Source organism: Poecilia mexicana, unplaced genomic scaffold (genome assembly GCF_051168715.1).
Source record: "Poecilia mexicana isolate PSO_F unplaced genomic scaffold, ASM5116871v1 scaffold_18, whole genome shotgun sequence".
Taxonomy (NCBI): domain Eukaryota; kingdom Metazoa; phylum Chordata; class Actinopteri; order Cyprinodontiformes; family Poeciliidae; genus Poecilia; species Poecilia mexicana.
Window position 1 is genome coordinate 17,642,350 of NW_028263387.1, and position 16,415 is coordinate 17,658,764.

The following is a 16,415-nucleotide window of genomic DNA, read 5'->3' on the forward strand; positions in this document are numbered from 1 at the left end:
GCCTGGATCGCAAATGTCACAGTGGAGCTGAGGATTATGTTGGGAGAGTTTTAATATTCCACAAAATACATGTTTGAAGTATAGGACTTTATAACCAATATATATGTTTATTGCAGCCTTATCTCTGGAAATGCTTTAATAATAAAAAGTACATGTATATGAGATATTTTTATAGCCTGTGCTATTCTTGTCTGGTCAGGTGTTTCATTTTGAATGTGATGTTTCATTTTTCTGTCTTGCAACCCTGAAATGCGCCACAAAATGTGCAGCATTAATATTTCAGTGTGAGCAGAATTTACGTTTCCGTGAAACTGACGATGTTTGACATGATAGCTTTTGCTTTTAGCATTAGGAGAGATGAAAAGCCAACTGTTCTGCTCTTATTTTTGTTCTTTCTTGTTGCAGTGTGTGCTCTACTTGTGGGCCTTAAAGATCCTATACCCCAAAACACTGTTTTTGCTGCGTGGGAATCACGAATGTCGACATTTAACAGAGTATTTCACATTTAAGCAGGAATGTAAGTAAAGTAGTTTTCATTGTTCTTAATGCTTCTTTGACAATATTGGATTGAGCTCATTTTAGATGTACAATTATCTAGAACTAGGCTAACAATTACTTGGACTCAGGCCAGCCACTAGCCTGAACCAGGCTAACGGCTACCTAGAGTCAGGCTAAAAGACGCTTGGAGCCATTTTACCCTAACAGCTCCTCTAAGCCAGATTTAGAGTTATTTAGAGCCAGATAAACAATTTCTTAGGGACAGGGTTTCCAGAACCAGGCGGACAGCTACCTGAAGATGCAATAAGCGCTAACAGAAGATGCGCTAGCCGCTTCTGTTAGCCACTCTAGCAGCTCTCAGTTCTAGGTAGCTGCTAGGAATTAATTAGGCTTCTGAATATATTCAGTAATTAATTACTTGAGTCATTCAACTTCTTTCTTGGCAGAGACTAAAATAAACTAATAAGTTATTCATCAGGCTCAGTGAAAGCTTAGCTGTGCAAACGTTTAGAAAATATTAACAACTACCTGGGACGAGGCTAACGATTACAAGGGTGAAAAACTGTTATGCAAAAGTTACATTTGGAGTAAAGATAATTTGTTGCAAGCAAAAGTTTTTAGATTGAACTGCTTTAGGGGCGGACATTTTCTCCTCAAATTCCTCATTTCTGTCTTTGACATTAAAAAGTTGGGACTACTGTTCCCTGCATGTAAAATACTGGCTACTCATAAGCACTCTGCAAAGCCTCCTCAAACAACCTAAACTATCGCTTTCAAGTCCCTACACAGTTGAAGTAATAGTCTCTTAAGAAAAACGGCATATTTCACCTTTTATTGGTGTTTACCCGTGTCAGAGCTGTTTTTATTGGACTTAGTCGGAGCGGGAATCGGCATAAATGACATTTACATTGTGTTCTTCTGAAACTGTTTTCGGGACGTTTTCTTTTTGCCAGTGCCCCAGTGTTGGAGAGCAGGTTTGTTTGACTTGGCGTGCTGTTTTCTTGTTCCTGCCCTGTGCTCCCCTCCCTCCTCCCTGACAGGTAAAATTAAGTATTCAGAGAGGGTGTATGACGCATGTATGGACGCCTTCGACTGCCTTCCCCTGGCTGCGCTTATGAACCAGCAGTTCCTGTGTGTACACGGAGGACTGTCTCCAGAAATCACAAATCTTGACGACATCAGGAAAGTATGTATACGACCTGACATGGTTTTATAGCTGCTTTACTGTTTCTCTGTGTTTGTTTAATCAGCAGGTGTTTCTTAATTGCTTCACAAATGGGACAAAGAGTTAGTCACCTTGCTTGTAACTCATAAAGTAGTGTCCAGCGTTGCTCTTTCTTCTGAATGAAAGAAATGTGGAGGGAGAAGAAGAAGTTCCTTCTCTCAGACTATTTCAATAAATCTAAATGGGGTTTGCGGCTGCAATCGGAGGGCATGCATAACAGCATTTGCTCCGGCAAAGTGTCCATCGTGCGGCCTGCGTAGTCACGAACAAGCTTCAGTTTAAAAAAGAGCCAAATTTCCTGAAAGTAAAGCCGTTTACGCTCATAGAAAAAGATTTTTTTTTTTTTTTTACTTCATCCATCTCTAAACTGCAAGATTGATTCTTTCTTTGACATCCTCTCTGTGTATGGTTTAATATTGATCAAGCGGCGATTTAATTACGTGCTAAGCTGCAGCTAAAAGGAAACGTTCACAGGAGCCTCGTGTTTTCCTCCACAGCTAGACAGATTCAAAGAGCCGCCAGCTTACGGGCCGATGTGCGATCTGCTGTGGTCGGACCCGCTGGAGGACTTTGGGAACGAGAAGAGCCAGGAGCACTTCACACACAACACAGTGAGAGGCTGCTCCTATTTCTACAGGTAGGCTCTGCGTCTCCCAGGACGTTTATTGTTTGTGTCGTGGTTGTTCTTCCTCTGCCTCTGAAGGTTGCCGTCAGGATTTAGAGAGGCAGCCGGTGAGTTAGGAGCTTCATTACGCTGCAGGGATTGAACTGCTTATGCAAGCCACAGCTATATTTTACAGTATGATGAATGAAGTTTAGATTATTCCAGTAGCCTTACACATTGGTGTGAGTCAGCCAGTCGTTTCAAAGGCGTTGTGCGACTCGATTAGAGATTCACCCAAATAACCTTTGCACATCTGTGAGTCTGCATCGTACAGGGTCACACCAAATGACACAGGTTTATTTTAATATGTCATAAAAGTCCTGTCAACACATCCTGTACCACAGGTGTCAAAATGGAGGCCCGTGGGCCAGATTCGGCCCGCCGTAGCTTTTTATGTGGCCCTCTGGTCTGCAGATTACATCAATAAGTCCTTCCAGTTTTTCACAAATCTGCAAAAATCAACAAATTTCCAAAAAATTTTTCCTGATTTTACTGCAAATTTTCTCAAAATTGGTCAAAAAGATTGAATCCGTAACTGATACGGTGAGCGATAAAGACACATTTAACGTCATACATTAGCGCAAATATTGTTAAAAAATATTCACCACAAAATCTGTAATTTTGATTGCAAAAAGACCCATTAAAATAATCACAAAACCCTGGAGGAACAGCTATTTATTGATATTTGAACAGTTCTGTTAGTTTTACCAATGGATTCTAGGACAACCGGCCCTTTAAGAACATTCACATTTTTGATTCGGCCCAAAATGAAAATGAGTTTGACACCCCTGTCCTAGAGCAACAGCTTTTTATCTAAAAACACGAGTGTTTTCAAAATGTACGTGTTTTCATTAAACCAAATTTCTTCTCAAATTTTGAAAATAAATGCTACGACTAACGGAACGGCAGCCAGTGACGCTGCGTTTCCCTGAGGCCCCTCCTCCGACCGCCGCCGGTATTTCTGCAGCCGCCGTCGGCTGAGCCGAGTAACTGAACAGGCGGAGGAAAAGCTGGGAGCTAGCAGCTTGCACTGTCACAAAATGTAATGAAGTGGTGCATTAGCACGAGGCACAGTCCTTCCTCTGAATGCGTTCGCTTCTCCCTCCACTCCAATTATTGCCTGAGCGACTCTTATTTGCCCTCGGTGAGCCACAGGCAGGAGAAGTGGTGAGAAATGTCTCAAGGCTTTAAACGAGAACAGACTCTTTTTATTTATTTGATGGCAAGTGTTTTATAGCTGCCTCCCTAATTGTGTTTTAATGTACCTGCTCATAAAGTGACTCATTGTGCGTCGGCTGTGGGCACACATTGTTGTCTTTCCTTACTCCCAATGAGCTGTTTCATTTCAGGTCCGCAAGTGGTTCTGTTATCTCAGGAATGTCCATCACCGGTGTGTTTTCATGCAGCTGAAACCAGAAAGAAATGCGGGGTATGCAGCCCCCTTTTCACCTCAAACGCATCACGCTAATGTCAGGAATCGGCCCAGTTAACCCCTCTGACATCTTTGGGTGGAAATTCCTCCCGCGTCGTGTTTCCATCGGCGTCCGACGCCTCGTCTGCCCGGGGGACGGCCGCTAATTGGCGTCACGCTGGCTCTCCGTAGTTTTGAGACGGTTTCGGCTCGACGCCGAGGGAGAGAAACGGATTCGCTCCTCGCAGCGCTCCCAGTCAGAAACCATCAGCCTGTTTGGTTGCGCCTGTCTTGCAGACTTTCCCTGACGCCGCCGTCTTGCTCCGAACACGTCCACAAATGTAACTCAGGCATGAAATTGCGCCTGCTTCTGAAAGGCTCGCTTTTTGTTTCAGGCTCCACAAAGCGCACGGATCGGTCAACCTGAGGCACACGTGTCAAACTGGAGGCCCGTGGGCCTGGTCTGGCCCGCCGTAGCTTTTTATGTGGCCCTCTGGATTCGAGGCTGAATGTCATCAGTCGACATATTTATTTATTTTTTTTAATCTTTTATTAAGGCTATTTAATTAAAATAATCTAAAGTGAAATCAGAAAGCTGAATTAATGTCCAACAAACCAACATTTGGCTCTTGTCTTCTTCTTCTTTTGCTGCTTCAGGGAATTAGAGAACAAATAACACATTCATTTCTAATAATCTGCTTGTAGTTCTTTATCCAGATGTTGTAGCTCTTTATCCAGCTGTTTGTTGTTGCTATAAAAATCTCAAATGTTCTTTCGCAGAGATTGTTGATGAGCTCTATGCTAATCCAGTCAGTTTCTAAGGTTAGCTCATGAAAGCTGGCAAAAAAAACATCTTTATTTATGAATATGGGCCTCATTTCTGAAGAATTATCCTCGCTAACCAACTGCATAAAGAGGAGCAAAGATTCTGCTTTTTTTAAAGTTCAGCGCCTTTCCAAAATAATTCAAATTGCTGGAACTTTATTACATTTTGTCTCTGTGCAGCGACAGTTTAATGTGTTTTACTGGAATTTTGTACGATAGATTTGCGCTGCAACTAACAATTGTTTTTGTAATCGATTATTCTGACAGATTATCATTTAATAAAATTTTTACATTCTGCAGATTTTTCATTTAACTACCTTAAAGCTTATTTCATACATAAGAATAAATTAAGAAAAGGCAAAAAGTAATTTTATTATTTTTTTAGATATTGCCCAAAATGCAACAGCAAAGCCTTCCTTTATTTTATGTTGGATCATCTGTACCATCTGCAGGCAAAAAAGGTGTTTTTTTTTTTATTGTTTTTTTTTTTATCTTAAATGCAAAATGTTTATATTTTTTGTATAGTTTTAGCTTAATTACTACTGAGTTTGCTGCTCTTTCAGCAATTTGTCTTTTTTTGAGTCTCTGCTCCAGCTAACAATCGATTACTAAATTAGTTTATGATTATTTTCATAAATGAATCACAGTGAATCGTTTCAGCTCTGTGATAGAGCAGCGCTACGTTGTGCATGTTTGCATGTAGCCCTCTCTATTGTAAACAACAGAATCTGCTGTGACGCCTCAGAGGTTTGTTAGAAAGCATTTCTGAGCAAAACAACATCACGAAGGTCAAGGAAGACGGCGAGCAGTTCAGGAAGAAATAAAGTTTAAACCAAGGTTAGGTTATAAAGTGCCGCACCTTTAACAGGATTTAACAGCAGCACTGTGCACTCCACAAATCTGGCCTTGATGGAGGAGTACAAAGAAGGACTCTGCTGTTAACAAACCATTTTTGTTGAGAAATAAAGAATAATGTGTCTTTTTATGATGATCTGGTCAAATACGACCAAAACCAGAAGAAAAAAATGCAACGTGGGTCAGAAAACTAACACTTCATTTCACCCTGAACTCACCATTCCCATTGTGAAACATGGTAGTGGCAGCATTATGGTGTGGGAATGCTTTTTTTTTTTTTTTTTTTCTCCAGTAGGATTAGAGAAGCAGGTCAGATTTGATAGGAAGATAACTACAAATGAATGGCCTATTCAAAGTAATTTCAACAAAACAGATTACATTTCTTCTCTGTTTGATCTAATTGAGCTACTTTGCAAAGACGAATAGACAGAAATGATGTTTAGACGTATGAAGCTAGATCCACAAACGCTGGATGCTTACACATGCCAGATTTTTCATGTTTTTATTTGTAAAAGTAAAAATTAAAGTTAAACCATCTATGGTTTCTTTCCTCTTCAAACTTGAGCACCAACTTGTTGGCCTGTCGCATAAAATCCCAGAATAACCCACAGGTCTGTGACGAAACGTGCAAAAGTTCAGCAACCATGAATAGTTTTAAGTGGCGATGCATGTCATTATGAAACCACTGTGTTTTCTTGATTGCAGAGCAGGGATTACATTTTAAAAAGCTTCTTTGAAATCAGCAGGATTCGCTGCAAAAGAGAATCATGCGGCTCGGTTCTGATTGCAGCGTGTGGGAGTCGAGTTCATCTCCGAGCGCCGATGCTGCAGGGGTGTTTGAGCTTGGATTGCAGAACTTTGTGTTTTTCGAGCAAGCGCAGCAAATTACTTGATTGAACCACAAAACGTTTCGATATCCAAGGGTGTTTGTGAATTCTTGAAATTTTTTCAAGTGACTGTTTATAACAGGCGCTGGTGAAACGAGCACAAAGTGATACGTTTTGTCTTTAGACCAACAAACGGACACATTTTCAAGTAGCAGCTGATTCAAAATAAAACATCTTTGGCATTAAACACAGTAAAGACGATCGGCGATCAACACTGAGTGGCTGTTATGTTATCAAACCAAAAATCACTTGGAGAAAGAGAGAGAGTGTCCATTTTTGATGTAAGAAGTTCTTCCACATTCATGTTTTTCAGATGTTACGCAGCGCCGCCGCTCATTCATGACTTTATTCATTACAAATGATTCACAAACTCCCGACATCCTCTGGGGGTGTCGATCATTTTTCTTCTCAGAAACGCCGTTTTTTTTAAAGTCAAAATGAGGCAAAATCAAGTCATGCTGTTTGCCGGTGACATTTCTTCTTGTGAGGTTTTCACTCTGAGCAGACGAGGCTTCAGAGGAGGCTGCAGTCGCTGCAGCAGCTGCTGCTGCTGCCGCTGCTGCAGGATGAAAGCTGCCTCGACTTGCTCCAGTTTGATTGTTGGCAGTGAGGCTTTTGGTTTTACTGCTCACAGATTAAACGAGCATAAAACTGCATCTAATAGTTTCCAGAAATGGCTCTTCTTCTTTTTTTTCTTTTTTTTTTTGTTGAAGAAGCAGCCTAAAATGAATCATCTCCCTTTTTTTAAATTATAATTTCATTGAAAAATAAGCTATTTAGCATTTAAGAGGGGTCAAACCCGCTGCTCCTGTACAGCCTTGTTTAAAACGGAAAACATTTTATCGGTGAAAGAAATGTTTGAGGCCACAGTTTATAAAAACACTAAAGGAAATTAGTGTTTTATTTCTGCAGCATAATTTCACACTAAAAAAAAGATAAAATCAAACAATATTTAATTCTGTAACTAGAAAAAAAGAAGAAAAAAAATTTAAAAATAAGGAAAATGAGAAAAAAATATATTTCTAGACTTTTATGTCCATTTGTAATAGAGACCTTTTCCAGCTAACAAAACATTTTTAGGATCTTTTTGTTGGTAATATGCAACAAACAGATATTCTTCTGTTTGAAAGAAAGAACATCTTCACAGTAGGAAAGACAGGAGAACATTCTCTATAAAGTAAGTCATTTGTGTCTTGATTTTAAGAGGTCAGAAAATGGCAAAAAAAAAATTAAATGTCTTATTTAGTGGTCTAAAATACTGCTCTTATTTAGTGGAGGAACACGTATTGTGTTCTTGTAACCTAGAATACATCTAAATTGATTTAAATAATTTACGTATAGAAAACATGTTAGTAGATTTTACTGAAACGTAGTGTATTTAGTTTGTTTTTTACAGTAACTAATTGATCTAGCTATTTACATTTATGTAGCAACAAGACAAACAGAAAAGACTAAGACTAAAATGCTGTGAATAATGAAAACAAACCAATCAGTTCAAAAACTACAAGCATTTCAAGTCAGTCAATATCGATAATAACCAACAACAATAATTTGTTTTTAAATCCTGCCAAACCTTCCTGTTTTGTCCACAGTTTTCACTCCACATTCCTTGTTTTTTTATTTCATTTTTAAGCACTTGTGACTGTGCAAGTTACTCAATAGGTCGTTGCTAGGCAACCATAGCTGTGGGGGAACTTGAAACTGCTTGTTGCTAGGTAACCAAGGAGCAAGTCGGTTGGTCGATTCCACCAAGCCGCAAACGCTCGAAGCCTTTCCTCTGCCTGCATCTCCCAGAATGCTGTGCGGTTCTGGTTTGGAGTAAAGTGAATTTTCTACACATCAAATATTGAACATTTTATCTATTGATATTGATCACGCGTCTATATATTGTTATTGATTGACTTTCGTTCCCACAACATCAAACACTTTTTCCCAGTTGTTTTCACTTGTGGGTTAAATGTAGCAAATTTTAAATTTAATCTCTTTCATTTTATGAGGCAGTGGTGCAGAAGCTCAAGTCTCTCTCTTTTTCTCTCTCTTTTTCTCTCTCTTTTTCTCTTTCTCAGCAATGTGGGATTTAAGGATAACAAAGTTCAAAGCAAATAACTTCACAAAGCAGTAGAAAAAAAACAATTTAAGTTACTTTTCTTCATATATCAGAGAGGAAGCAGCTAAAGAGGAATGGTCAGAGATCTTTTCTTCTGTTTGCTCTAAATCGATGAAATAAAGCGATGTATTGGCAGAAATGAATGAATGTTGTATTGTGAAAAAGCAGTAAAAGATAAATGTATGTATTTGTGCAGGGTGTTGTGTGTATTTTCCAGAAAATCCTGGGCTAAATGTCTCTGCAGGAGCTGCAGTTGGCGCTGGAATAAATTTAGCCTGTTTGTCCGACGTTTCTTTGAGCTCAATCAATAATACCTTTGGCCTTATTTAGTTTTTGCCATTGATCGTTTTTCTTGGGGCTTTCTGGGACTTTTCTTGACGTTTGAGTGAGCTAAACGTCTCCTTTCTTCAACAGCTACCCTGCAGTCTGTGACTTTCTACAACACAATAACTTATTATCTATCATCCGGGCCCATGAAGCACAGGACGCCGGGTGAGTGTTGCCTTCTTTGTCTTCTCCACATCACACTGTCACACAGCCGAGCGGCTCAGGGCGGCGAGTGAAATGAGAAATCTCAGGAGGTTTCTTTAAAGCCTGTCTGGGGAGCAGGATGGGCGCAGTGTGAACTTTGCGTTAATCCAAGAAATGAAAATGAATCCAGCTTGGGAGAGCGAGCCGGCCACATGTGATGCAACACGAATGAGTCATGCAGACATTGCTGAGCTCTGATTCAAAAAGTTAAGGTTGACGGGAACTCGCAGTTACAGCTGCTGCCCTGTGAAAAGGAGGCGCAGCAGGACGCAGAGGGAGAGTTTACCCCGCTTTTATACATCAACCAGACGCCACGCTCTTTGAAAAGATAAAAAAAGGAAAGAAACAGGTTACTGGATGTGTTTAGCTGATTTTTTATTTATTTTTTTTCCATCTGAGGAAGGTGGGGGGACTCGACACAAAGTTGTTTACCGTTGCACTCCCACCGTGCGGCCACACGGGACTCCTCGCCACATCTCGGATATGAATCCGACCGCACGTCTAATTGCACCACTCCGCATCACTTATGTCCAACAAGAAACTCACACGGGGCCGTTTACCCTCAGCTGCAGCACGCGAGACGTCGTAAGCCATAGTCACACTCACACATTTGCGGCTTTATCGAGAAAGTCTGAACTTTACAGCTAGATTCAGTTACTGCCACCTCGCTTCAGTCCTAACGCTGGGATTCGCCCTCCTCTGGGGGGCAGGGGAGGTACCGAGGTGTCCACAGACATCAGCTCCAGACAAACACACACCCAACGTGTGCAAACAAAAGGGCCATAAAAATGTCACCGCCGATCACATCACGGCGGCCTGGTAGTTCTGAGATAAACTAAATGCCTCTCTTTTGGATGTTTCCCCAGATACCGCATGTACAGAAAGAGTCAGACCACTGGCTTCCCGTCCCTTATCACCATCTTCTCAGCTCCAAACTATCTAGACGTCTACAACAACAAAGGTAGGTTGAGCGACGCTGTCACTTTGAAGGCTTTGAAACTTCAGAACCAAAATAGGACTTGCTTGTCCAAGAACGTCCCTTGAAAATAGTTTTGCATAATAGCTGATTTGGCTTGTTTTGGACTAAAATTATACATCAGAATATATTACATGGCCATCTGCCTATAATTGCTTCTCATGTTGTCTCATTACTAACGTTTTAAAAGCTTCATAAAGGAACCACAATTTGAACGGGGGATATTTTTGTGAAATATCATAGAAACGTTTGTGTTAATAGATTTAGTTTGTTGAAAATAGCTATTTATGTTTTTAGCTAGTTGCTACAAGGTTAAGATTAAGCTAATCTTCAGTATTTGACATAATTTGACAGCCTTTCAGCTGTAGCTGCTTGTCCCATATTCCCTAATAAAACACTTGCTTCATTTAAGGAGTTTGTGGAATTGATTCACTTAATTTTTTTTTTTAATTAATTGTTGTTTTTCAGTTTTAAACAATCCAAAGTCTTGAGTTACATATTTGATTTTTGTTTATATCTAGTACTTTTTAACATTCCGAGCATTATATTCAGACTCTTTGGGGTCTTACTGAAAATAAATAGCATCATGTGACGATAATAAATTTCTCTGGACGATAAATTGTCCCAGAAATTATAGCGATAAACAATATTATTGTCATTTTGAGACTATTTTCAACTAGCATCACAATGATTTTGGCATATTACTGCAAGTATACCCTCTTAAAGATAAAACAATAAACAAATTTCTAAAGAACATTTAACACTGGAAAACATTTTAAATATCCAAAATAAATAAACAAAACACAAAAACAAAGATAATTAAAACAGATTAGGAAGTCTCTATAACCAAAATTGTATTTAAAAAAATATTAATTATTCAGCTTAGACCGGGAAAACAGGCTAAAGAGGAAGGTAGAGCAAGCTAATTACTTACTAAAATGTCAGTTTTCCAACAACGTTAAAGGGAATCATCTCTTTATTTTATTGTTATCCAGATGGAAATGATCTCTCTCATTTTAATTTGTCATGAGATTAATTGATTTATTGCTTATTGTGAAGAGGCTTAATCATACCCATCGCCCACATTATGATTGTGTTAAAAAGTAGCTTTGTTCCCGTTGCACATTCTGGTGCCTTTAAGCTGTGCTTCTGCCTCCAGCACCAAACTGGGTTGGATTTGTGCTGCACCGGCCCCCTCCCAAGCGCCCTCCAGAACAGACAGTATCTGCTCTTGCTGGACGGGGGCGGATAGAGGGTGGGGTGGACTATGGGATGGATGCGGCGTTGGGCCAAGCACAGGAAATAGAAATGGGAAGGAAAGAGTGATGGGGCTGGTGCATGCAGTTTCGCAATCCATCTTGTGATGAAATGCCATAAGGCTGCAGTGTGGCTGCTGCGAGGACCCAACACACAGGAGCCGCCGGGGGTTTTCCTTCCTATGTTTTCCCCTTTCTTTTCTCCTGCCCTGTTTTGCAGGTGTGCAGTCTTTAATGTGAGCTTGTATTGCCTTCTGTCCATTTTGTTTTTCTATTTATTTTTTCCCCCACATGTTGCCTCCTTCGCAGTGCCATAAAGACAGAAATAGCGCAGCTGTCAGGGTCGTTGTTTATTCTTAGGGAACCTTTTTGTTCCGTCCCAACTAATCTTCCTATGGCTCTCAGTCAACACAATACAAACAAACACACTTGTGACAGGTTTGTATTGGTTGTAGTTTTGGCTAGCTAACCACTTGGAAAAATCCTTTGCATCCTTTGAGCACCGTTTGGAGAAGTTAAAATATCTCATTTTGGCTGCCAACTGGACTGCAGTGATTATCAGATGGGGTTGCTGTTTGTGTTTGGTTCTCACTGCTTACTTTTGAAAAGCAAATGTTACCTATTTTTCTTATCTTCTGATGCCTGTCAAAACTTTCTTTTTGCCTGGATCATAATGACTAGTTTTTGGCTTCCTGTTGTTACCAATGTAATTATTTGTTTCATCTGTCTGTTTGCCTGACTTGACCATTTTGATATGTTTTTCTCTCTCTGCTAGCTCATTGTTTGTCATATTTTCACCAAGTAAGCAGGAGCTGCAACAGCTAACGTGTTGTTTTAATCTGTTAGTAAGTGCAGGTTTTCTGCCTTTTCTAACATTTATTGCTTAAACATGCTTCACTATTGGGTTTTTTTTAATCTTTCACCTGGAAATGTCCATCAAGTGATAGAAGGCCAACTTTGTAATTGTCTCTTATGTGTTTCTGAAGGTTCAGGTCTGAATCTATCACCGCACTGATCATTAGTTTCTAACTGTAATAATTGAAGCTGACTCTTGATCGTTCCCTTTTTAGGTTCAAAGTTGATAAGTTCAGTTTTGGTTCTCATCAGCTGGAGAAAGTTATTGATTTGTTTTGTGCATCTACTCAGAGCTCAAAGGGGTTCAGTGCCATTTGGCGACATTATTATTTATCATCTGCGTAGCTATGATGGCTAATCTTATTTGTAATAATCTGAGCTAGCAGGAACATGTAGATATTAAATTCGAAGAGTCCAGGATTAAACCTTTGGGTACCCCGCATGTTGGCCCAGACTTTAGAGCTTACAGAGGCTTTTTGAGGGTGGGGCCCAAAAAATGGATTTTTCTGTTGCAATTTTATTAATGTACACCACACTCAAATATTTGAAAATTATCCTTTTTTGGAAACAAAATGGAGCATTTTAAACTGATTTTCCATCGATTCATTCATACCTGCAAATGTGTAAGCCTACCTAATAATTTTCTGTAATTTGCATAAGTAAATAATTTATTTTCTTAGACAAGGCACCAAACTGGCTCCAGCCCAGGCCCTTTAATTTTCTAAATCCGGCCCTGCCTCATGTGATTTTTTTTTTTTTTTTTTTTTTGTCACTGATAAAACGTTACCTATTGACACTAAGATGACAGCCTGACGCCTCTAAATCACTTCACGTTGCCGTTCAGGTCGGCTTTCTATGACGACCCCACCTACAGTGAGGTGGCACTTAATTGAGAAACAACACAAATCATGTATCCAGATGCACTTTATTTATAAAGCATATTTAAAAAAAACTGTGTTCATCCAAAGAGCAGCACTAAAACGGGTCAAACCAAGACAGGAATTATAACTAAATGGAATGAAAAACAATAAAAGCAGAACAAAACGTACTGCAAAGACAATTAGTGTGTGAGAAACACTCTCGCACTGTGTCAAAAGCCACTGAAAATGAGTGTTTTTAAGAGAGATTTAAAAACCACAAGAGAAGAAGCCTGTCTAATATTTAATGGCATCTTGTTCCGTTGTTTTAAAGCCACGACTGAAGAGGTCTGATCTCCTCTGAGCTTCAGTGTAGGTTTAGGTCCAACCAACAAAAAAAAGTCGGCTGATCTTAGGGCATTTGGTGAAACATAAAACTGAAGCAAGTCAGAGACGTACAAAGCAACAAGACCATTAATGCATTTAAAATAACAAAAAAAAGGATTTTTAAATCACAAATCGAAGGGTTGCAAATCTTAAGTTTATGTCTAATATTAAGGCCTTAAAATGCCTTAAATCAATTTCAAAAAGTAAGTTGGTCTTAAATTTCTTGACAGAACAACTTAATATCTCTGTATAATGGATGTTATTTTTCTTGAGGACTTTTTTGTCCGGCAGAAGTTTGAGTCGCACTGGTTGAGGGTATTGGTAACTACTGTACCCTGCTACGCTAGCTAGCTAGCTTTCTTGTGTCTGTCATGTAAGTGCTAGTTTATCTTTTTCAGTTGGTTGGAAAAAGTTTGTATGTTTCTGTGGGGATATACATCTTAAACTTCATTCATATTGGTTCTATAAAAAGCTCTTAAAAAGTCTTAGTTGGCAAAACCTGAATAAACCCTGAGTCGTGTAGAGCCAAGAACGTGCTAACAAGAACATGCTAACTGGATAGATAAACTACTTGCACTCGATTTTATTTAAGCGTATTGGGGTGAAGAGAGGGTAAATGCAAATGCACACCATGTTTTTTAGTTGTTTTTTGTTTTTTTATTTAATTTGAAAGCTTTTGTCATTTTCTTGCAATTATGCACAACTTTGTGTTGGTCTATCTCATTTAATCCCAATGAAATATGTAGATTATTCGATATTTGTGAGATACAGTTTATGCGGGAGATCTGAAAGTAGATTTCCAAGCATTAGCCACCTAAGTTCTCACGTATTCCCCCTCAGTTAACAAATACACAGTTGCCATTCCTGCTGATGCTCCTCCAGTCAGTCATGTAGGTGGTCTTCATCGGTAGAACCCAAACCGGCGTCATGAATCGCAGCGCTCTCCACTTCGTCCACCCAGCTACGCCCCTGTGATTGATGGCCAGCCGAGTGGGCGCATAAATCTTAACGGCAAAGGAGGGAGGCATCAGCAGCTCCCATCAATCCTGCGCCGGCCGGGGGGGATGAGGAATCGACCAATGAGACGTCTCCACGTGGGAGGAAAATAATGTAGCGAAAAAAATCCGCCTCCGCTCAAAGTGGGGGAAGCAGGAGTAAATGGAAGTTGTAGCTGAGGCAGAATAATCAGACGAGTGAATGATCAGAAGGATGCGACTCTCTGAAGAAGCCACCTGTTGCTTCTTCTCCCTGAATCGTGGAGCCTTTAAATGAATCTGTGGAGTGTTTAGGTGTTGACCGGCTGTCCGTCAGCGGCCCACTCGGTCAGGCAGAGCCTTGTAAGATTCTGTTTTAAATGGGAAAAAACAGATTCAGAGATGTGACAGTTTTAACAGTTTCTTCCTTCTCAGTTTGAGTCCCGAAGGCTGTGCAGTGTAGGAGGAGAAAGGTCGGCAGGTTGAAGGAAATCAACAATGCCTCTTGGATTCCTTTCATGTTTAGTAAAGAGATAGCAACGGGGTTGATGGAGTGGAAATTTACATGAAGGGGGAAAAAAAGTGAAAGGATGCCAGCGCGGAGACGACAGGTATCGGGTTTATGCTTCCATTTCCTCGCTGCTTGCGGCGAAACAGAACGGGATGATTGGCCTCCGGCTCCCGCCACTGGAATACAGAGCAGGCCGGAAGCTCGAGGCGACGAGGCTGCAGGAACGCTGCGGGGAATTCATCCCTCCCCTCTCACATCGAAGTGCCAGGAAGAGAAGAAGAATATCCCCTGCCTGTAGATGCCCGTCCATCTGTTAACGCTCCAGCCCGATCTGGGCGTCTCTTTCGGTTTGCTGTAAACAAAACTTTTCACGTTCAGTCCACCAAGACTAATGAGCAAAAGATGCTGGATTTGCACCAATACATCACCAGTTAGACAAGTATTAAATAAATCAATTTAAATTCTGGTTTCTATCTCGTTGGATGCATTCATTAGTGGGATCAACACTTGAGTTGGGAGTTGCTTTTATATTGTCGCAATCTTCTGCATCAACATTTAGTTACTGCAGTGATTCGGTGTCCTGGTTGCTAATTTTAATACTTACATCCTTTGAAATTAACTAAAAAATTAAAAGAAACATGCAGTGGTTTACAAAAACATTGACGTCCATTCAGTTTTTACAGATTTTGAATAACCTCTTTAGTTTGGAGTCGAGTTCTCTAAAGTCCTGCTAGTGATGTAAGATCTGCAGCAAGACTTGAAAACTCATGGGTTCATAGTCGCTCTTACACAAACTGATTTCACTCACCAACATCCAGATGCCAGATGGGAAATCTCACAAAACATCTTGAGATTAAACAAACATGGCCGACGAGGAAGAACCAATTGCGATAGTTTGTGGAGTCCCAACCCTTTGGGAGTCCAAAGGGTTGGAGTCCCAGTTGACGGCGTTTCAACTAAAGTTCTACAGCTTTTTATTTCTCTTTCTACATTTTAATTATGTTTTTTAAATCTCTTTCTCTTTCTTACATGCTGTTTTTATTTTAATTATGTAAAGCACTTTGAAATGCCTTGCTGCTGAAATGTTCTATACAAATAAAATTTGATTGATTGATTGTGGACTATTTAAAACAAAAACAAAATGGAAGTCTCCAAAATCCACCGGATTTTCTGATGCGCCATGCCATCTCGCTTTCTGATTGACTGCATGAACATTGAACGGGGCATAATTTGAGATCGGAGCGGTCCTGATGTTCTTCCAAGCAGACTGGATCATTCATGGCACACGACACACTGCAGGAACTTCTCCTAAGATTATCTTTAGAGCCGTCTTAGGAGATAAGATGGCTCTTAGTGTCAAGACTATCAAATTGGTGTCAGATAGAGACAAACCCTCTAAAACATTGGTTTCAATTCCAACCCTGGTCCTCAGGAACCAAGTCCTGCATGTTTCAGGTGTTTCCTTGGTGATTAACAGGTTACCGCATCCCTCGATGGCATGCAGAGGAGATCAGACAGTCATTTGAACTGCGATCCCTGAGGACCACTGCACTGAAAAACCTGCAGCTACAATTGTAGCAACAGGTGCTAATACTA

General features: G+C 40.1%; 1 protein-coding gene across 1 annotated transcript in view; it reads left to right on the forward strand.

Moving 5' to 3' along the window:
- LOC106922390 (protein phosphatase 3 catalytic subunit alpha) overlaps nucleotides 1-16,415 on the forward strand; it is a 96,176-nt gene that overhangs the window by 59,711 nt on the left and 20,050 nt on the right. Inside the window, exons 4-8 of the mRNA XM_014994766.2 lie at nucleotides 406-517; nucleotides 1,539-1,684; nucleotides 2,221-2,360; nucleotides 8,887-8,964; nucleotides 9,870-9,964. Coding sequence (XP_014850252.1) covers nucleotides 406-517; nucleotides 1,539-1,684; nucleotides 2,221-2,360; nucleotides 8,887-8,964; nucleotides 9,870-9,964 — 571 coding nt within the window. The remainder of the gene's footprint in view (nucleotides 1-405; nucleotides 518-1,538; nucleotides 1,685-2,220; nucleotides 2,361-8,886; nucleotides 8,965-9,869; nucleotides 9,965-16,415) is intronic.